Raw genomic sequence first — 18373 nt, 5'->3', positions numbered from 1 at the left:
AATAAAAATTGGTGCGACTATTATACACATGCGGACATTGGGGGATTGTATTTTGTTTTTGAGTTTTGAGTTAAAAAAAAGCATTAAAACGCTAATCGACTTCCCATTAACATATAACAAATACAATAATAATATAATTACTTTGTATACATTTTTTTGGGGGTTAAAACAACATAGATTTTCTTCCACAAACCAAAACCAAAACAAGTGTAAGTGGGTCCCTCCTAATCAAGCCGTACCCTTCTTGTACAGTTTTATTCTCTTGCTTATCTCTTTCTCCAGCTCTTCCTTTCCTCCCACTTCTTCAATCTCCTGCTTCCAAATCCAAATTTCCAACACGTTCACAATCAATATAAGATGAAAGAGGGGAAGGTGTTTTAAGATATGAATCTAAACAAATAAAGAGCTTGCCTTTGGTCCAAGAAACAGCCCATATGGCACGCCCTTGAATTTGTCTGTGTGGTGTAGCTGAAATGACAAAAAGGACAGTATTATAAGATCTCATGTAATCAACAGAATCCTAAACAAACCAGACAAAAACAATGAGCTAGAAAGTAACCGGGTGGGTTATGTTTTTTCTCCGGTAACACTATTTCAAAACCAATAATAATTAAAAAGAAAGAATCTTGGGCGTAAATTATTTAATATTTTTTCCATAGAGGTAGATAAATGACCAAGAAAATGTATCATCCGAATAAAGTTGTCACCTTTTTCCTGATCCAGTTCACACAACTGAGTCAAAGATCAAATAGTTTTTTTTTTTTTGACTGAATTTTACTGTGGTATTGTGTAATTTCTAGGGTTTTGACTGTGGAGTTCTTACCTGGTGAGCTGCGGCAACTCTTCGGAAGTAAGGCACGTTGGCAATTGGGCCAACGGGGAATCTCTTGTGAACCAAACCGTCGTGGACGAACATGTAGGCCATCCCAAACACCGTAATTCCAAGACCCTGTAAACGCAAACGTCGATAAACGCCGTTTTTCTCCGTCAACCAATATCTATGTGTGTGCATGGTCCAACTAGAATATTTAAACAATTGGCCACCACAATCCACATGGACAAGGATGGATACTTGTTTATTTAAAGTGGGGAATATACGGGCGATGATACGTGCATGTGATAGAACTTCTGAATCACTAGAGTTACGTTAAAAGGATATTCGTATTTTATATTGCGGATGAGATTTACGGCAACAACGGGAAGATCTTGGTCAACCAATCAGGCAACAAGAAATCACAATTGAAGATATTCTCTGTTTTTTTCCGACCATTTTCAGGATCTTCAGTCTTAATCTCGCTGATCATAATAAATGAATCCTGGCATCACCCCAAAACCCTTACAAAGAAAGAAATCGCTGCTCTTTTTTACGAGTTTTTCAGGTTCTTATTGGTCGTGAATATGTGAGAAGAAAGTGATGTAAAGCGAGCTGATTTGGTATAAATTTTGTACTTACAGCGCCGAAACAGAGACCAGGGACGAGGCCTTTGTTGAAGAATCCATAGGAGAGGAGCCCTATCGCAGGAACGGCGTTGATTATGGCGAACACATCGTTTAGCTCGAACGGCCCTTCTCTGGGTTTGTGGTGAGACTGCAGAATTTCAATTCATCCAAAAGAGAAAAAGTCGGATGGAAATTTTCTCAGAAGCCAAACACATGTACACGATTTTGCTCGAGTTTATATGACAACTGGGAGACTTGATGCGGGGTATGAACTAGCGGAGCAGAGGATTTCAAACAAAAGGTTGTGGAAACTTTGCTTGACGGCTGGTTTCCGTCATTTTTCCCACACTTTCTAGGCAACCAAACAGAGAACGAGGAAAATAAGTACCTCGTGCATGTGCCACAAGGAAGCATGCCAGAGAGCTCTGTGAGCCCATCTTGCCCAAAATTCCATGCCCACCTGATTGAACATCAAAATTCGTGAGAACATTTAGTAAGAACAAGCAGATTTACGAATTTCGAAATAGATTGGACATTGGAGGAAAAAACATATATGAAATTGGAACTTACAGCAGCACCAACGGAGAGAGCAAATGTACCGAACATCTCAGATATTGGCACCTCACCTCCCTACGAGAAACCAACGAATTTGAATTTCAAAATCCGAAAAACAAAGCGCAGGAAACCGAAATTCGAACAGAAGTCTCAATACCTCCATTTGCCAGGAGAATCTGTAGTAAACAGCCATAACCGCCATGGAAGTGATTCCGAAGCTCGACATCACCGCCGCAACGAGATACGTGAACCTCTCCGATTTCTTCCTCTCCAATTTCTCTGCCAATCGCGACGCCAGGATCTCGGCGTCGACGGAGCTCGAGCTCTCATCGAGCGGGTTCTCGATCTGAGCGCTCTGTCTCTGCTCCTCCAGGACGAAACAGACGGTGAAGCTTCTCCGCCGCGGGAAGGAGGCACGGAGCCGGGGAAGCGGTGCGAATACGGCGGCGGATTTCGGGTAATGGTCGAGACGGCGGCGACAGGAGGCGGAGAAGGAGCGAATGAGTGGTTTGAGTGTTACGGAGGTGGAGAGACCAGCTGCCATGGAAGAACCTCGGCGAGCTCTGGTTCGTCGAGGTTTATGCGACTAAGACACCAGAGAGAGAGAGAGAGAGAGAGAGAGGGGGGGGCCGGCGTGAACCGGGAAATTAGCAGAGTTAAATGCACCAAGACCACAATTTCTGTCGTGCCCTTTCGCTTTTTTTAAAATTCTCAATTATTTTCGGGAAAAAATTATTTTGTTTTCTTCTGCGATTTATTAAAATAAAACCCTTTTGGAATACTGGTTGAAAAGCGTTGGAACACATATACATACGTACACATGCATTTATATACAGAGACGACGCACAATTTTACTCTGACAAAATAGCCCTTACGTTTATCGAATTTGCAAGTCATGCCACTCACTCACTCGGAGTTGTTTTCCTCTTGTCCTAGTTATAATATAATATACAAGGCTAAGGATTACCGATGAACAAAGAATACAAACAAACATATGCAACATGTATGAAATACAATAAATTATATTTTTTATGCACAAAATTGTATTGAAATTATGTGTTTTTTATTCTTTGATATGATGTCGTAATTTTATATTTGGTATATACAAATTATGAAATTGAACGGATGAAGTTTTTGGAGTATTTAAAATTTTAAAATAAAAAATTGATAATTAATATTTTTTTAATATATTTTTAAATATTTGAAAAACTAATCTAGTGAAAAAATCAATTTGGATTTATAAATAGTATGAAATCCAAAAATTAATAAGTAGTAGTTTTATTTTGAGTTTTTAGCTTTATGTTTTTTTTTGGGATTGTGGTTTTTGATTTTTATAAATCTACAAAAATAGAGTTTTTTAGTTTTTATTTGATTTTTTAATCAAATTATTTTCCAAATTTCTTTATTTAAAAAACTAATTTTATAACAACTTGATTAAATATTTTTAGTTTTTAAAATTTAAAAACCCCAAAAATCTATTCCATTCAATGCCAAAATTAAAACAAAAAATTTACGGTTACTTTTGAATAAAATAACGACTTCACTTTCATCAAAATAATTAATTGTTGGTGGTAGTGGTTGAATCCTCATAGCAGCAGACCAATGGCATAGATGTAAATAACGTGGAGAGAGATGGCAAAAGGGGAAAAATCAAAAGCCAAGTGGTCGGTTTCTGCCTTGGTGGTGGTGGTGCGAGGACAAGGAAAAGGGCATATACCCATAACCACGAGGGTGAGAGGTGGCTCTTTCTAGGATTTTCACACACCACTTTCCCCTCCCGTTGTGGCTCTCATAACACGCCACGTGGTCCTCTATATGACCGTGAGACGCTATCTCCCACGTGTCGCACTCCCATTGGCCAAGATCAATCCTCCCTCGTTTCTCAGTGGCACCCATTGTAATTAAATAAGATTCCGAAGGGTACATGTGTAAACTCCCAAACGATGGCTCAATGGGCCTATATTGGGCCTATTGAACACATTTTGGGCCTATTTAATCTTGACAGATATAAGAGAGTGCATACATCTCTACTAATATGTTAGCTCGTCGTCGAGTCGAGCGGGTCCGATGCTCCATCAACTCGTTGAAAGGGATGATGCTTGGACGGTTTTGAGATGTAGTCAAAACCTCGGCAATCGAGCTCTGTTGTCTCCATGCAACGACTACAAGCAAATCTCCGATCTTCTTCTGTCCGCGACTCGGTCCAGATCCGTACGTAAAGGTCTTCAGCTTCACGCCCATGTCGTCAAGTCTAGCCTCTCTTTCTTCCCTCTCGTCGCTCACAATCTCATCAATTTCTACTCTAAATCACAGCTCCCGCTCGATGCTCGCCGGGTTTTCGACGAAAGTCCGGTCAAGAGCTCGACGACTTGGAGCTCCATCATCTCTTGTTTTGCCCAGAACGAGCTTCCATGTCTTGCCCTCGAGTTCTTCAGGACAATGTTGATGGGAAATGTTCGCCCGGATGATCATATTTTCCCTTCGGCGACGAAGTCGTGTGGGATTCTGAGCCGATGTGATATCGGTCGATCGATTCATTGTCTGGCGCTGAAGACAGGATATGATAGCGATGTGTTTGTCGGAAGTTCGGTGGTGGATATGTACGCAAAGTGCGGGGGGATTTCCGATGCAAGGAAAGTGTTCGACGAAATGCCTGAGAAAAATGTGGTGTCTTGGAGCGGGATGATATGTGGGTATGCTCAAATCAATGAAGACGAGGAAGCTCTGAAGTTGTTCAAACAAGCACTGTACGAGGATTTAGATGTCAATGATTTCACGTTTTCGAGTGTCATCCGTGTTTGCGGCAACTCAACTCTGCTCGAGTTAGGGAGGCAGATCCACGGACTGTGCGTTAAGACCAGTTATGACTCGTCTAGTTTTGTCGGCAGTGCATTGGTTTCTCTGTATTCCAAATGCGGCATTGTCGAAGGAGCTTATCGAGCTTTTGACGAGACGCCCACGAAAAATCTCGGGATATGGAACGCAATGCTGATCGCTTGTGCCCAACACACGCATACCCGAAATGCGATCGGATTGTTCAAACGGATGGAACTTGCGGGAATGAAGCCCAATTTCATCACGTTTCTATGCGTGCTCTACGCTTGTAGCCATGCTGGGCTTGTGGAAGAAGGAAGATACTACTTCGATCTGATGAAAATCCATGGAATCGAGCCGCTTGCTCAGCATTACGCTTCGCTGGTGGATTTGCTGGGTCGAGCTGGTAAGCTAGAAGAAGCGCTGGACATTATCAACAAAATGCCGATTGAGCCCACAGAATCGATCTGGGGAGCGTTCTTGACGGGTTGTAGAATCCACAAGAACACAAAGCTTGCAGCTTTTGCAGCCGACAAGATTTTCGGGTTAGGACCGGTCAGCTCGGGAATGTATGTTCTGTTATCCAACGCATACGCGGCAGCAGACAGATACGAGGATGCGGCCAGAGTAAGGAAAATGCTTCGAGACAATGGGGTGAAGAAGGAGACAGGGCTAAGCTGGGTGGAAGAAGGGAACATGGTTCATACATTTGCAGCCGGAGATCGACGCCATGCCAGAAGCAGAGAAATCTACGAGAAGTTGGCGGAATTAGGGCAAGAAATGGAGGAAGCAGGTTATGTTGCAGACACGAGTTTCGTGCTGAAGGAAGTGGATGGGGAAGAGAAGAAGCAGACGATTAGGTACCACAGCGAGAGGTTAGCGATTGCGTTTGGGATAATCGCGTTTCCGAAAGATAGGCCGATCAGGGTGATGAAGAATCTCCGCGTTTGCGGTGATTGCCATAACGCGATTAAGTTCATGTCCAAGTGTACGGGAAGAGTTATCATCGTGAGAGACAACAATCGGTTTCATCGGTTTGAAGATGGGAAATGCTCCTGCAACGACTACTGGTGACAAAAGACATTTAATTTTATTATCTGCCTTTTTTTTGTTCATCTTGTATTCATTAATTTCTATATTTATTCTGCTGTTGTTATCATATAAGTAATGATTTTAATTTTAATATCATAAATAATAAATTCAGTTCAGGGAACTTTCCAGATACTCGGCCATTGATATAAAAAAACTGCGCAGAATAATCCAGATTCCAGATTATGAAAACGTTTGGTTGTATCTGAAAACGGCGACGTTTCATAGAATAATCCAGAATCGCCTTCTCCCTCGCATTTCAAAGGAAGGGACTAGAATTTCTTCCTCTGTATAAATACTTCCATTTCTCCTCTTCTCTATTCAAAGAATTGTTGTGAATATCGTTGAGCTCTCCGAAAATTCTCTCTAAAAGTTTCTCTCGTTTTCTCGTTGATTCTCGCTCGTCCTAGAAGGATTGTCGATGGCGGAAGTTCAGATGGCTGATGCGGAGACGTTCGCGTTCCAGGCGGAGATTAACCAGCTTCTCAGCTTGATCATCAACACTTTCTACAGCAACAAAGAGATCTTCCTCCGTGAGCTCATTAGCAACTCCTCCGATGTATGTTCCTCTGATCCTCAATGTTCCTTGATTCCTCTGTTTTCCAGTCCTATGCTCTTTGTTCAGTTTCCTATGCATCGGATGTGGTTCGGTTTGGAGATTTGGATCCTTCGATCCGATGATTCATGTTTAGCATTTGGATGTGTCTCTACGTCGGTGTGTGTATAACTTGTGGCTCAAGTGAATGTAGATGTCATGTATGTGTTAGCCTAATTGAGTGTTTTAGATTGGACTGGTTCATCATAATTTGGTTAGATTCGTGTGTTCTTGGGTGCGGCATTTTAAATTTGTGGATAGAGCAAGTTCTGGTTAACCTCTTCGTTAGCCCGATTGAATATTAGGATTGGACTAGATCATCACAATTTGGTTAGATTCGGGTTATCCTGGGAGCAGCATTTGAAATTTGTGGATGGAGAGAGTGCCTGGTTATCCCCTGCTTCCTGTGAATATTTTTCGTTCATGTTGTGTGATGCGAAAGGAGACTAGGAGCAAATTGCTTTTCTGGGTGTGCTTCTGTTATCGGTGTCTGTGGCATTGCGAAGCAGTTTTCTGATCGTGATAAGCGTGGATTCTGTATTCTGTAGGCACTTGACAAGATCAGATTCGAAAGTTTGACTGACAAGAGCAAGCTCGATGCTCAGCCGGAGCTTTTCATCAGGCTTGTGCCGGATAAGGTGAACAAGACCCTGTCCATTATCGACAGTGGCATTGGGATGACCAAAGCTGGTAATGCTGTTCGCACGATTTTAGTCTTGATTGATTCATTCCTTTCCTTCCTGTCGAATCTATCGTTGACGCTTGCAGTTGCCTTGAAATGTTCTGTTTCGTACGATTTCAGATTTGGTGAACAACTTGGGAACAATTGCGAGGTCTGGAACCAAGGAGTTCATGGAGGCACTCCAGGCTGGGGCCGATGTCAGCATGATTGGTCAATTCGGTGTTGGTTTCTACTCTGCGTACCTTGTCGCGGAGAAGGTCGTCGTGACCACAAAGCACAACGATGACGAGCAGTACGTCTGGGAATCTCAGGCTGGTGGTTCCTTCACTGTCACAAGGGATGTTAGCGGTGAACCGCTTGGTAGAGGAACTAAGATCACCCTCTTCCTCAAGGAGGATCAGGTAGAATTCATAAACATGTTCGGATGTGGCACTGAAATAAGCAATTTGTATATGATTTGGTGTGGACTGATAGATATGCTTATAATTGTTCGGTTTTTTACAGCTCGAGTACTTGGAGGAGAGGAGGATCAAGGACTTGGTCAAGAAGCACTCTGAGTTCATCAGCTACCCGATATACTTGTGGACTGAGAAGACAACCGAGAAGGAGATCAGCGATGATGAGGACGATGAACCGAAGAAGGAGAAAGAAGGGGATGTCGAGGAGGTTGATGAGGAGAAAGAGACCAAGAAGAAGAAGAAGATCAAGGAAGTCTCTCACGAGTGGCAACTCATCAACAAGCAGAAACCCATCTGGTTGAGGAAGCCAGAAGAGATCACCAAGGAGGAATACGCTTCCTTCTACAAGAGCTTGACCAATGACTGGGAAGATCACCTCGCTGTCAAGCATTTCTCCGTGGAGGGTCAGCTCGAATTCAAGGCCATTCTGTTCGTCCCTAAGCGGGCACCGTTCGATCTTTTCGACACGAGGAAGAAGCTGAACAACATCAAACTATACGTGAGGAGGGTGTTCATAATGGACAACTGCGAGGAGCTAATCCCGGAGTATCTCAGCTTCGTGAAGGGAGTCGTCGACTCGGACGACTTGCCGCTCAACATCTCTCGTGAAATGCTGCAGCAGAACAAGATTCTCAAGGTGATCAGGAAGAACCTCGTGAAGAAATGCATAGAGATGTTCAATGAGATAGCCGAAAACAAAGAGGACTACAACAAATTCTACGAGGCCTTCTCCAAGAACCTGAAACTGGGTATTCATGAAGACAGCCAGAACCGAGCCAAGATAGCCGAACTTCTCCGGTACCACTCCACAAAGAGCGGTGATGAAATGACGAGCCTTAAAGACTACGTCACAAGGATGAAGGAAGGACAAAAGGACATCTACTACATAACCGGCGAGAGCAAGAAAGCGGTAGAGAATTCCCCATTCTTGGAGAGACTGAAGAAGAAAGGATACGAAGTCCTGTTCATGGTGGACGCCATCGACGAATACGCCGTGGGACAGCTGAAGGAGTACGATGGGAAGAAACTCGTATCCGCCACGAAAGAAGGGCTGAAGTTGGAAGATGAGAGCGAGGAAGAGAAGAAGAAGAAGGAAGAGAAGAAGAAGTCATTCGAGAATCTCTGCAAGACGATGAAGGACATTCTCGGGGACAAGGTGGAAAAGGTGGTCGTCTCGGACAGGATAGTGGACTCGCCGTGCTGTCTGGTGACGGGAGAATACGGATGGACGGCGAACATGGAGAGGATAATGAAGGCTCAGGCGCTGAGAGACAGCAGCATGAGCTCGTACATGTCGAGCAAGAAGACGATGGAGATAAACCCGGACAACGGGATAATGGAAGAGCTGAGGAAGAGGGCGGAGGCGGACAAGAACGATAAGTCGGTGAAGGATCTGGTGATGTTGCTGTTCGAGACAGCGCTGTTGACGTCAGGGTTCAGTCTGGAGGATCCGAACATGTTCGCGGGTAGGATACATAGGATGTTGAAACTGGGACTGAGCATCGAGGAGGAGGACGAGAATGTCGGGGAGGAGGATATGCCGGCGTTGGAGGAAGATGGTGGCGAGGAGAGCAAGATGGAGGAAGTCGACTAATGGACATATGGATGGGATGGGTCAGTGTCTCTTTTGGCAAGTCAAAGATGTTTTGTTCTGAAGTTGTGCGTCTTCTTTCTGTCCGTGTTTCTGTTCTGTGTTAGTGTCGGAGTGTCTGTGTATCTGAGTCTTTGTTTTTTTTTTTTTTGTGTGTGAGGTGGTGTCCCATATCTGTTCTCGAATGGTTAAAAAACCTACATCGGAAGAAAATTGAATGAAATTTGGAATGTTTGTACAAAATTACGATCCCCCTATTAGGATTCCGTCGAGCTCTTTTGTTAACGATGTAGAACGATCCGGTCCGATCCAGTTCATTTTTGAGTCCGGTCCGTTGCTGCGAACCTGGTCCGGTTCGCCAATTAACGTGTCAAATAAAAAAGAGAAAATGACATTTTCCTACACGAATTTATCAAAATGTGACATTTTCCTACACGAATTTTTAATTTGACAAATGTCTACACTCAATTAACAAATTTCCCAAATACCTACACGAATTATCCAATTTTAGTGCAATTAACTTAGGGGTGTAAAATGGGCGGGTCGGGCCGGGTTCGGGCCGGGCTTAGTTCGGGCTTCGAATTTTTCGGGCCGGGCCGGCCCGCCCATTTATTTTTCGGGCCTATGATCTGTGGTCCGGAATCCGGCCCTAAAGGGCTTCGGGCGGGTTCGGGCCGGGTTTCGGGTTTTTTCTATTTAATAAATAATAATAAATAATTATTATTATTTAACAATTTTTTATAAAAACAATATCAAATTTTGGTCCATATCAATTACAATTAAAAAATTAAAAAATAAAAAATAATCATGTAAAATTTAAATTATATAAATTATATGATATTTTTAATATATGTAATATACGAAAAATATATTCGGTACAATAAAAAGTATAGAAAAACATTGAGATAGAATTTAAAAATCAAAATTAAACTTATAAAATAAATATACATATATATGTATATATGTATATATATAAATTAAACCAAAATCTAATTAAATTGTTTAATAATATATATATATAATATAAGTTTAATATATATTAATTAAATTGCTTTGAAATATAAATATATATCTATATATAAAACAAACAAATAAAAGTTTTTATATAATGTTATGTGGTATTAAATATCAAATGAAAGTAAAAATCTAATAATATAGTATTTTTTCGGGCTAAATGGGCGGGACGGGCGGGTTTCGGGCCGGACTCGATTTGGCCCTGACTTTTTTCGGGCCGGGCCGGCCCGCCCATTTATTTATCGGGCTTATATTATTAGGCCCAAGCCCTTAATTTTTCGGGCGGGTTTCGGGCCGGGCTTCGGGCTTCGGGTTGTTTTGACACCCCTAAATTAACTACACAATCCGAAATTATCAATTAATTGCTGACGTGGAAGGCCGCGTGGCGGCTCACGTAGCATGCCACGTGGGATTTTTTTGCCATGTCAACGCGAATTAAAAAAAATAAAAAAATTCCTAAAAATAAAAAATAAAAAATACATATATAAACATATATATGTATTTATATATTTGTATGTATATAAATTTAAATTTCGTATAGATTTTAAAAAGTATATATTGTATAAATTGGAATTTTATACAAATATATATATATACAAATATATTTATATATACACACATACACATATGTAAATATATTTGTATGTATATATATGTATATGTATATATATATATATGTTTATATTTGTATTTGTATATATATATGAATATACACATATATATTTATATATTTGTATGTATATAAATTTAATTTTTTTATAAAATTTAAAAATATATATATATATGCATACATACAAATATATTTATATTTTTTATTTTTATTTTTTTTAATTCGCGCTGACATGGCAAAAATCCCATGTGGCATGCCATATACAAATATATTTTTATTTTTTATTTTTATTTTTTAATTCACGCTGACATGGCAAAAAAATCTCACGTGGCATGCCACGTGAGCCGCCACATGGCATGCCACGTCAGCAATTAATTGATAATTTCGGATTGTGTAGTTAATTGCACTAAAATTGGATAATTCGTGTAGGTATTTGGGAAATTTGTTAATTGGGTGTAGACATTTGTCAAATTAAAAATTCGTGTAGGAAAATATCACATTTTGATAAATTCGTGTAGGAAAATGTCATTTTCCCAATAAAAAATAAAAACAATAACAAGATAATAAAACATTATTAAAACGGAGCAGAAAAATTCACTAGGTCCAACCGTCTATGTACACATCTATCTCAGTGTCGAGACATATATTAGTATATATAAACTCTCCATCCCACATCGAAAATTTTAGGGACTATTCGGATGTACTGATGGAGTGTTGACCAATCAACGAAAAACTGAAGTTATATATCGTCAATGCCACCACCAACTCAAATCCATTTTCAAGAAAACACACGACCCACTGTTTTCGGATGAACTGAAGACCCAAAACGCCACTATAACCAAACACCAAACTAGGCCACGACACACACATACACGTCTTGTTTTCAATGTATATTTGAGGATTCTAAAGGGTGTTAATGGCGTTACAGAAAACAAAAACTTTAGACCATTACCACACAACTCCTTGCTCCTACAAACCAAAATGCCCTCTTCTTCTTCAAGGGAAACCCGAACCAGACGGTGTGGCGGCACTGTAACCACCCGCACCGCGGCCAAAGCCAGGCCTTCCACCCGACTCCTGCAGTGACAAAGCCATCCGATTATATCTATCTTTAAGCTCATTGAAGAATTAACGCAAAAAAAAAAAATCATTCCAAGTTCCAACCCATTTTACTAAATGTTTGAATCACTTCACAGCTTATAGGTAAACAAAGAAAGATGTTTATCACGATACCAAAAAATGCGGCTTCGGAAGAAAATAAACCACAATCTAACAATAAGCGCATGAACAATTAAAAAAAAGGACTTTTGAAATAGAGATTACCCGGAAAGATGGCTGGAAGTTTGCCGGGGCGCCTCCCTTCTCGCCTCCAAAATCACCACCACGAGAACCTCCTCGGTATCCTTCACGATCACCAAATCTTGGCCTGTCTCCTTCAAAGCGGGGCGGACCCCTATAAACCAATACAGCCCGAATATGTTTAAATGTTACTGAAGCAGAATTAACAAGCCGATGACGGCGAAAAAATGAGGTGTAAACAAACTTACCTCGGGCGATCACCAGGAGGGCCACCAAAGGGGCGGCCAGCAGGCTTAGCAGACTTCTTCAATGTGGCAGGAACAACATCCGATGGGAGATTAAGATAAGTTCTCAAGAACTCGATCCCTTCGTTAGTCAAGTACCAGTAATAATGCATCCACGCAAACGTCTCCCGGACGTACTCCTTAGATTTGAAGCTCTGCATCAGCTTGATCACCTGCAGATTGGGCACATCTATCAACGGATGCTTCTCGAGGTTGAAATCCTTCTTCGCATAGCAAACTCCTTCTGCAAAATCGTGTTCAGACATATTCCATTCGTCAACATTAAGCCCATTTTCCATTTGAGTCCAGAATACAATACCGAAAATCGCAATAGTTGTCTAAAAAAAGTAGTAACCCGTGTTACCAATCTCGGTAACAGACTACATGATCCTCGTACTTTCAACTCGACAGACTCAAAAGGTTTCAGTCCTACACCAGAATATCTCTCAAGCCAAAATCCGCAGTTCTTATTCTCTCATCATCCTAATTTTTCGGACCATTCAAGCCAAACCCTAGTGCCAGCTTATTTTCCTCCAACATTTATGTAGCCGAAACGAAGCAAAATCTAAATACCGAAACGAATACAAAATACGAGAAAGCACGAACCTTTGAAAAGGTATTTGCAGATCTCTTTGCGGTTGTTCTCGGGGATAATCTGACCAAACAACGAAGAAAAAACATCGTTAAACCTCCAAAAAAGATCTCAAACCAAGAAAAAATATGTCATAGAAAACAAGGCAAAGTATAAAAGAGAAGTACCATCTTGCCGGCGATGAAGGTTTTCCTCAATGCGAAGCCGCAGTTTACACAGTGAGGAGCCAAATTAGGGTTTTCGAAGAAATAAAACAAGCGATGGTGTAATAACTTGTTGGGCCTTAATGGGCCTTCCCGTAATCTCAGTGGACTCTGACAAAATAAGCCCATTTTCAGCAACATATATTTGGGTTTTGGTTATGTTATGTTGGACTCGGTTGACAATTATAACCATTCCAATATTATAATATGTTATTCACTTGGAATCAATTAGATTAACAAAATTATTTGTCATTGCCACCAGAGGGGCGTGTGTTTATATGTATAAGGGAATCAATTTACTAAAGGAATCGTCAGTTATTCAAATTGAACATTAAATAGATTTGAAATCTATTATTAACCATCCCCAGGGCCAGAGGTATATGAAACGCACTGTACATATATCTTATATCCATATACAAAAATATATGATATATATATAGGAAGCCCCCGACCGCCCAAGTTGTAGACTGTTTTCCTATGTACAACAAAAAAGCACGCAAAGTGCTGCATAAAACAGCATTCATGGCCATTCCATCAACTGGAAGATGTAAATATCGTACCTTGTCCCTCTTAATGTTTCCTTCCTTCCACCTGGTGTGTCTGTTCGTCCATGTCTTACCCACGAGTTCCGACACGACATAGTAGGAGACGCAACAGAGGATAAAAGCCGATGAATGAGATAGGGATCATCGATCATTCTCTCGCAAAATTAAGTTGAGATCTCGGGTTTTTCTTTGTTCAATGTTTTACTTGCTCCACCCCCGTGATCCGTTGTATCGGATCCAATATCGTAGCACGGAAGCAGCCGTCTCTGCCATCGCAATAGAAAAAAAAATAAGGAAAAGAAAAGAATCGTAGCTAAGTTTCGATATTTCGACTTGAATCAATCAAGTACGATTAGCTGTGAAAGAAGATAAATTACTCACATGATCCTCAAAATCGGGGCTAGCGAGATTGATGGCTAGATTTCTCATTAGCAGCATCACCTGCATTTCGAGGCAAAAACAAATAAAATTACCCTGGTACAGCGAGATTGATGAATATCGTAAAAATGAATCGACACGTACGGATATCTTACCGTTTCCACATCTATGGGGTCCATCTTTTTCAGCTTCTGCCGGTGATCAGTAGCATATGGGTCGAAAACACTGCCAATGAAGTTGTATACTTGGGCAAAGTCTGGTAAAACTGATAAATAAATTAAAAACAAGGACACTGTCAGGTCAAGAATGGCGAAAAATAGTATAAATAAGATGAAAAATGAGAAGATCAACAATGTCCACCTCTTAATGAATGGCCATGGCTGCCTTGTTCACTAGTGTCTCCTCTGGGTCGCGTCCTTGGAGCATTTTCAGAGCTGCTAGAACAGTTGTTAGTTGCTCCTGGTCCTGCTTTAACCACCAAAACACACAAAAGAAAAATGCAATTCAGATATCTAGTAAGATTCAGAGGAATGATTTGATTTCTGTTAAGCGATTTACGCAGCAAGGGCCATATGCATTATCAAGGAGAAGAGCACCTTTTGGGATAGGTGAAAAGCTAATCGTTTGCACAGTATTAGTCCACACAGGTACACCGGCAGCATTTGCAGAATTCATCGGCATCGAAGAAGACTCGGGCCTAAACAAATGTCCCGGTTCACTTGATTTGAAGGACCCCAAAACCTGAGGCTGTGCTGTACATGCAAATAATCCATCGATATGGTTTCCACGAAAACATCTGCAATGCCATATGTTTAAAAGATTAGCAGGTTTTGTTCCACACCGTTTTTGGGAGCCTTCTGTGGGTATGGATGAGCAGCTTTCCTCTTAGGTCTAGGGGGAGGGAGATGTTCACCCCCTCCACTCTTCTGTGCCTTAAGAAAGTACTTCTGAGCATGACTTCTTATCTGCAAAATTGCGAAACAAAAAAAAATCAAGCAAGGAACAGCAATTCTTACTGAATTTTGCAATAGAGTTCCACAAGTTCTTTTGTTCCTCGAGCATAAAATAAGACAACCCTCTAATGTGATGAACCAAAGATTATGTTGTGATTTAGTTTCTTGGGTAAATCAGTCCCGAAAACAAGAGCGAGCCTCACCTAAATAGATCAAAACGGTTTATGTAAATAGTTTAAATGGAAATATCCATAGATATATCAAATGAGAAGAGACAGACGCAACCCACAGCAACATTGAGGGCCCAAAAGAAAGAGAACAGAACGAACAAACAACTGCGACAGACAAAGAGGTATACCCTTCTAGGCGGCCTTAAAACTCAAAGGCGAAATGTACAAAACATGAAGCAATTCAAAAAATAGTTTGCATTTTACTGCACCTGTATCACTGTCTTTGTCCCAATAAAAGCTTCAATCTTCTTCCAGTCTCTGTCAAACCTAAAAGGATAGAACAGAAGTAGTGAAGTACAAACATTATCACTCAATCAAAATGCCGAAAAAAATAGATATAAGATGCATAAAATCAGCATCTTAGCAAATTCAAAAGGGTGAGCGTAACATTAAGCATGATGAAACAACATTACAACACCAATCTTTTCTGAAAACGAAAAACTAACGGCATCCACATAACATTTCCTCTATTCTTCCTCAGTACATTTGCTTCCTCTCCGTGATTAGGTATCAACGATCATATTGGCTCATCATCCAATGATAATGGCTACTACAAATTGTTCCTCCTTAGACTACATATTGGAAACCAAAGTAATCCCCCCATTAAAGCTAGCTTTCTCATAACATCATGCGAGTGAGACACCTAGTTTAACAGAAATGATAACGGAAAGATACTCTAATCACGGGCAAAACACACGCCTAATCGAACCTTCAATCCCATCCACCGAATTTCAATTCCTACTCCATGGATAATCTAAATCCACTGTCGAGCTTATTCAAAATTCCATTTTCGCATCCTCCGCACAAGGATACCGAATCCCTCTGACTCATAATCTCATTGAATTACTGGATTGTTCTCATTCAGCCAAAAACCCTAATCCAGTAGAATTGCGACTAACTTCCTCAAAATTGAAGCTCTAAACCAACCAAACCCTACAAATACATACATTAAAGAAAATGGAAGAAACGAATTCGACTCACAACTGAAGAGCTTCGAGAAACTTGTCGTGCTCGGGCTCGGTCCAGCTCTCTCGGGACTTGGTGATGGTGTAGGGCTTCCTGACCTTCTTGCCTGGATCCTCCTCCGATGAGGAGGAAACCATCGCAGTCGCCGCGGCCACACCGGAGGAGGTGGTAGTTGCGGCGGCGCCGGAGAAAGGGCCTAGGCCGGGCAAGGTCATGCCGGTGGGATCCAAGTAGAAGCCGCCTCCAAGGTTCGCATTTCGAGAAACCATGAATTCCGCCACAAGAATCAAAGGATCTTCGGGTTTTGGTCGATTTGTTTTCAATTTCAGCCTCTGACAAACAAAGAACTCGAAACGTGGCTTCGGGCACATATATGTATATATCTATACATACAGGTATGTATGTATGTATGTATGTATGTATGTATGTGTTGTGTATATAAGCAATGAGAGCGTCGACGGGATCCGTGTCATATAGGCTGAGGTGTCTGCCTTTGCCGGAGCCTTAGGTGACAGCTAATGGTAACGTGACACGTATTTTCAAATATTTTAGGGAATAAATTAAAGTAAATTAAAAACGATTTTGCTGCCTAGCCCGTGGACTTACCATGTTACAAAGGCATCACAAAATTTATAATCTGTCAAAATCTAAAATAATTTGAGAATCAGAACCATATCAATTAAATAATTAAATTACTTTAAAAATCATCTAATAAAAATTATATAAAGAACGATTTATTTGATTTACTGTGGGTTAATCAAATAAGTTAAAGATTAGAAACATATTATTAAATTTATTTAGATTTTATATTTAAGACAATAAAATGCTAAGAAAAGAAGGTTTAAAAAAAAGGTTACATGCACTATACTTTCTTTCTGTTCTCTCTCGGGCTAATTATATATCTCATGTTCTTTCATATATTGTCAAATTATTCTATTTTAAGGCTAAGTACGTATCGATAAAAAAAAAATTATTGATAACAAACATTTGACAAAATCCCTTTATTTTCGAAGTATTTTAGGGTTAATATATATATATATAACACTAATTTCTTATAGACAAGTTCTTTTTAACCACCTTGAATAGTTTGCTCATCAATGTTTTTTTTTTTTTTGCAGTAACATTTTTTATTCTATCTACAGATGTCAAATTGGGTTGGGTTAGATGGGTAACCCAACCCAACTCAATTATTATTACATTTGGTTTATTGTTTTGGGTTATAATTGTTTTTATTAACCCATTAAACATTACATTATTGATATTAGTATTTATTAAATAAAATGTTAAAAATATATTTATAAATAAAGTCAAAATATTTCAAAATAAAAATTGAATTCATTCGAATAAATAAGATATGTTCAAATTAGATATAAAATCGAATGTACAAAATTTTTTAAAAATAAAAAATCGAAGTCAAATCAAATATAAAAATAATAAAAATTTGAATATTTCTTATACATGAGAATTTTATAATAAAAATAGAATTCGGATCAAAACAAATCGAATTTTAAGATCAATTTGATCCGAAAAATGGATCGATTCGATTCAGATCAAACAAATTGATTCGAATCAATTTACGTATATAAAACTATCTTTTTAGTATTTAAAAATTAGAAAAAAAATCTTTTTAAATCCTAAAAAATAAAATGATAATCTAATTGAATATTTTTGTTTTATTCTTAAAAAGTATTTAGAATATTAAAATGATTAAATGGGGTGAAATGGGTTTTATAGGTTTTATGGGTTGACCCAACCCATTTAACTATTGTTATTGGGTTAAACCCAATCGAAACGAATACCCAAACGGGTTGGATTAAGCAAGACATACTCCATAAAAAAAAGTCAACGATAAGTCCACCACCCAATCCCAGAATGTCCTTGTATGCACAACTAATTAACCACATATGATTAACACCAAATCATATATAATCTAAAGATTAAACTAGGGTTTAACGTATGTAATGCTCCACAAATAACCGAAGAGATCATCAATTAACGCGCGTTTTTATCCCATCAGAAACCACGAAAGGTTGAGATTAACTTCCTCCACGAAAACCCTCATCAATCGGTCCTTT

The 18373-nt window shown here is 39.8% G+C and overlaps 5 protein-coding genes across 7 annotated transcripts; 2 read left to right on the top strand and 3 right to left on the bottom strand.

Moving 5' to 3' along the window:
* Positions 1–77: 77 nt before the first annotated feature.
* LOC104811957 (beta-carotene 3-hydroxylase 1, chloroplastic-like) lies at positions 78–2770 on the bottom strand. The gene is made up of 7 exons (XM_010538849.1): positions 2153–2770; positions 2011–2070; positions 1829–1900; positions 1454–1588; positions 824–949; positions 412–468; positions 78–312 (listed from the first exon to the last, which is right to left on the bottom strand). The coding sequence occupies exons 1-7, from the start codon at positions 2537–2539 to the stop codon at positions 229–231; spliced, it is 921 nt and encodes a 306-aa protein (XP_010537151.1). The 5' UTR covers positions 2540–2770; the 3' UTR covers positions 78–228.
* A 1279-nt stretch (positions 2771–4049) lies between these two features.
* On the top strand, positions 4050–6022 carry LOC104811956 (putative pentatricopeptide repeat-containing protein At5g52630). The gene has a single exon (XM_010538847.1). The coding sequence runs from the start codon at positions 4063–4065 to the stop codon at positions 5881–5883; it is 1821 nt and encodes a 606-aa protein (XP_010537149.1). The 5' UTR covers positions 4050–4062; the 3' UTR covers positions 5884–6022.
* Positions 6023–6211: 189 nt separating this feature from the next.
* Positions 6212–9442, top strand: LOC104811955 (heat shock protein 83). The gene is made up of 4 exons (XM_010538846.2): positions 6212–6457; positions 7042–7183; positions 7296–7576; positions 7680–9442. The coding sequence occupies exons 1-4, from the start codon at positions 6320–6322 to the stop codon at positions 9225–9227; spliced, it is 2109 nt and encodes a 702-aa protein (XP_010537148.1). The 5' UTR covers positions 6212–6319; the 3' UTR covers positions 9228–9442.
* A 2128-nt stretch (positions 9443–11570) lies between these two features.
* Positions 11571–13228, bottom strand: LOC104811954 (40S ribosomal protein S10-1-like). The gene is made up of 5 exons (XM_010538845.1): positions 13191–13228; positions 13038–13086; positions 12396–12675; positions 12172–12301; positions 11571–11925 (listed from the first exon to the last, which is right to left on the bottom strand). Exons 1-5 carry the CDS (start codon positions 13191–13193, stop codon positions 11845–11847), a joined length of 543 nt encoding a protein of 180 aa, XP_010537147.1. The 5' UTR covers positions 13194–13228; the 3' UTR covers positions 11571–11844.
* A 322-nt stretch (positions 13229–13550) lies between these two features.
* LOC104811952 (protein REVEILLE 6-like) lies at positions 13551–16701 on the bottom strand. Of its 3 annotated transcripts, XR_771541.1 has the most exons (9): positions 16314–16701; positions 15542–15599; positions 14991–15114; positions 14746–14901; positions 14510–14617; positions 14305–14414; positions 14153–14212; positions 13787–14037; positions 13551–13701 (listed from the first exon to the last, which is right to left on the bottom strand). XR_771541.1 is itself a non-coding variant. In XM_010538843.1 (8 exons), exons 1-8 carry the CDS (start codon positions 16667–16669, stop codon positions 13936–13938), a joined length of 1074 nt encoding a protein of 357 aa, XP_010537145.1. In that variant the 5' UTR covers positions 16670–16701; the 3' UTR covers positions 13551–13935. The 3 variants fall into 3 exon arrangements, 2 of the variants coding, with proteins under 2 accessions (XP_010537145.1, XP_010537146.1); XM_010538843.1 differs by having other exon boundaries at positions 13551–14037; XM_010538844.1 differs by having other exon boundaries at positions 13551–14037; positions 14510–14614; positions 16314–16699.
* Positions 16702–18373: the final 1672 nt, after the last annotated feature.

This window comes from Tarenaya hassleriana, unplaced genomic scaffold (genome assembly GCF_000463585.1).
Source record: "Tarenaya hassleriana unplaced genomic scaffold, ASM46358v1 Cleome2, whole genome shotgun sequence".
NCBI lineage: Eukaryota > Viridiplantae > Streptophyta > Magnoliopsida > Brassicales > Cleomaceae > Tarenaya > Tarenaya hassleriana.
The sequence above is the reverse complement of the archived record's forward strand: the minus strand, read 5'-3'. Positions and strand labels throughout refer to the sequence as shown.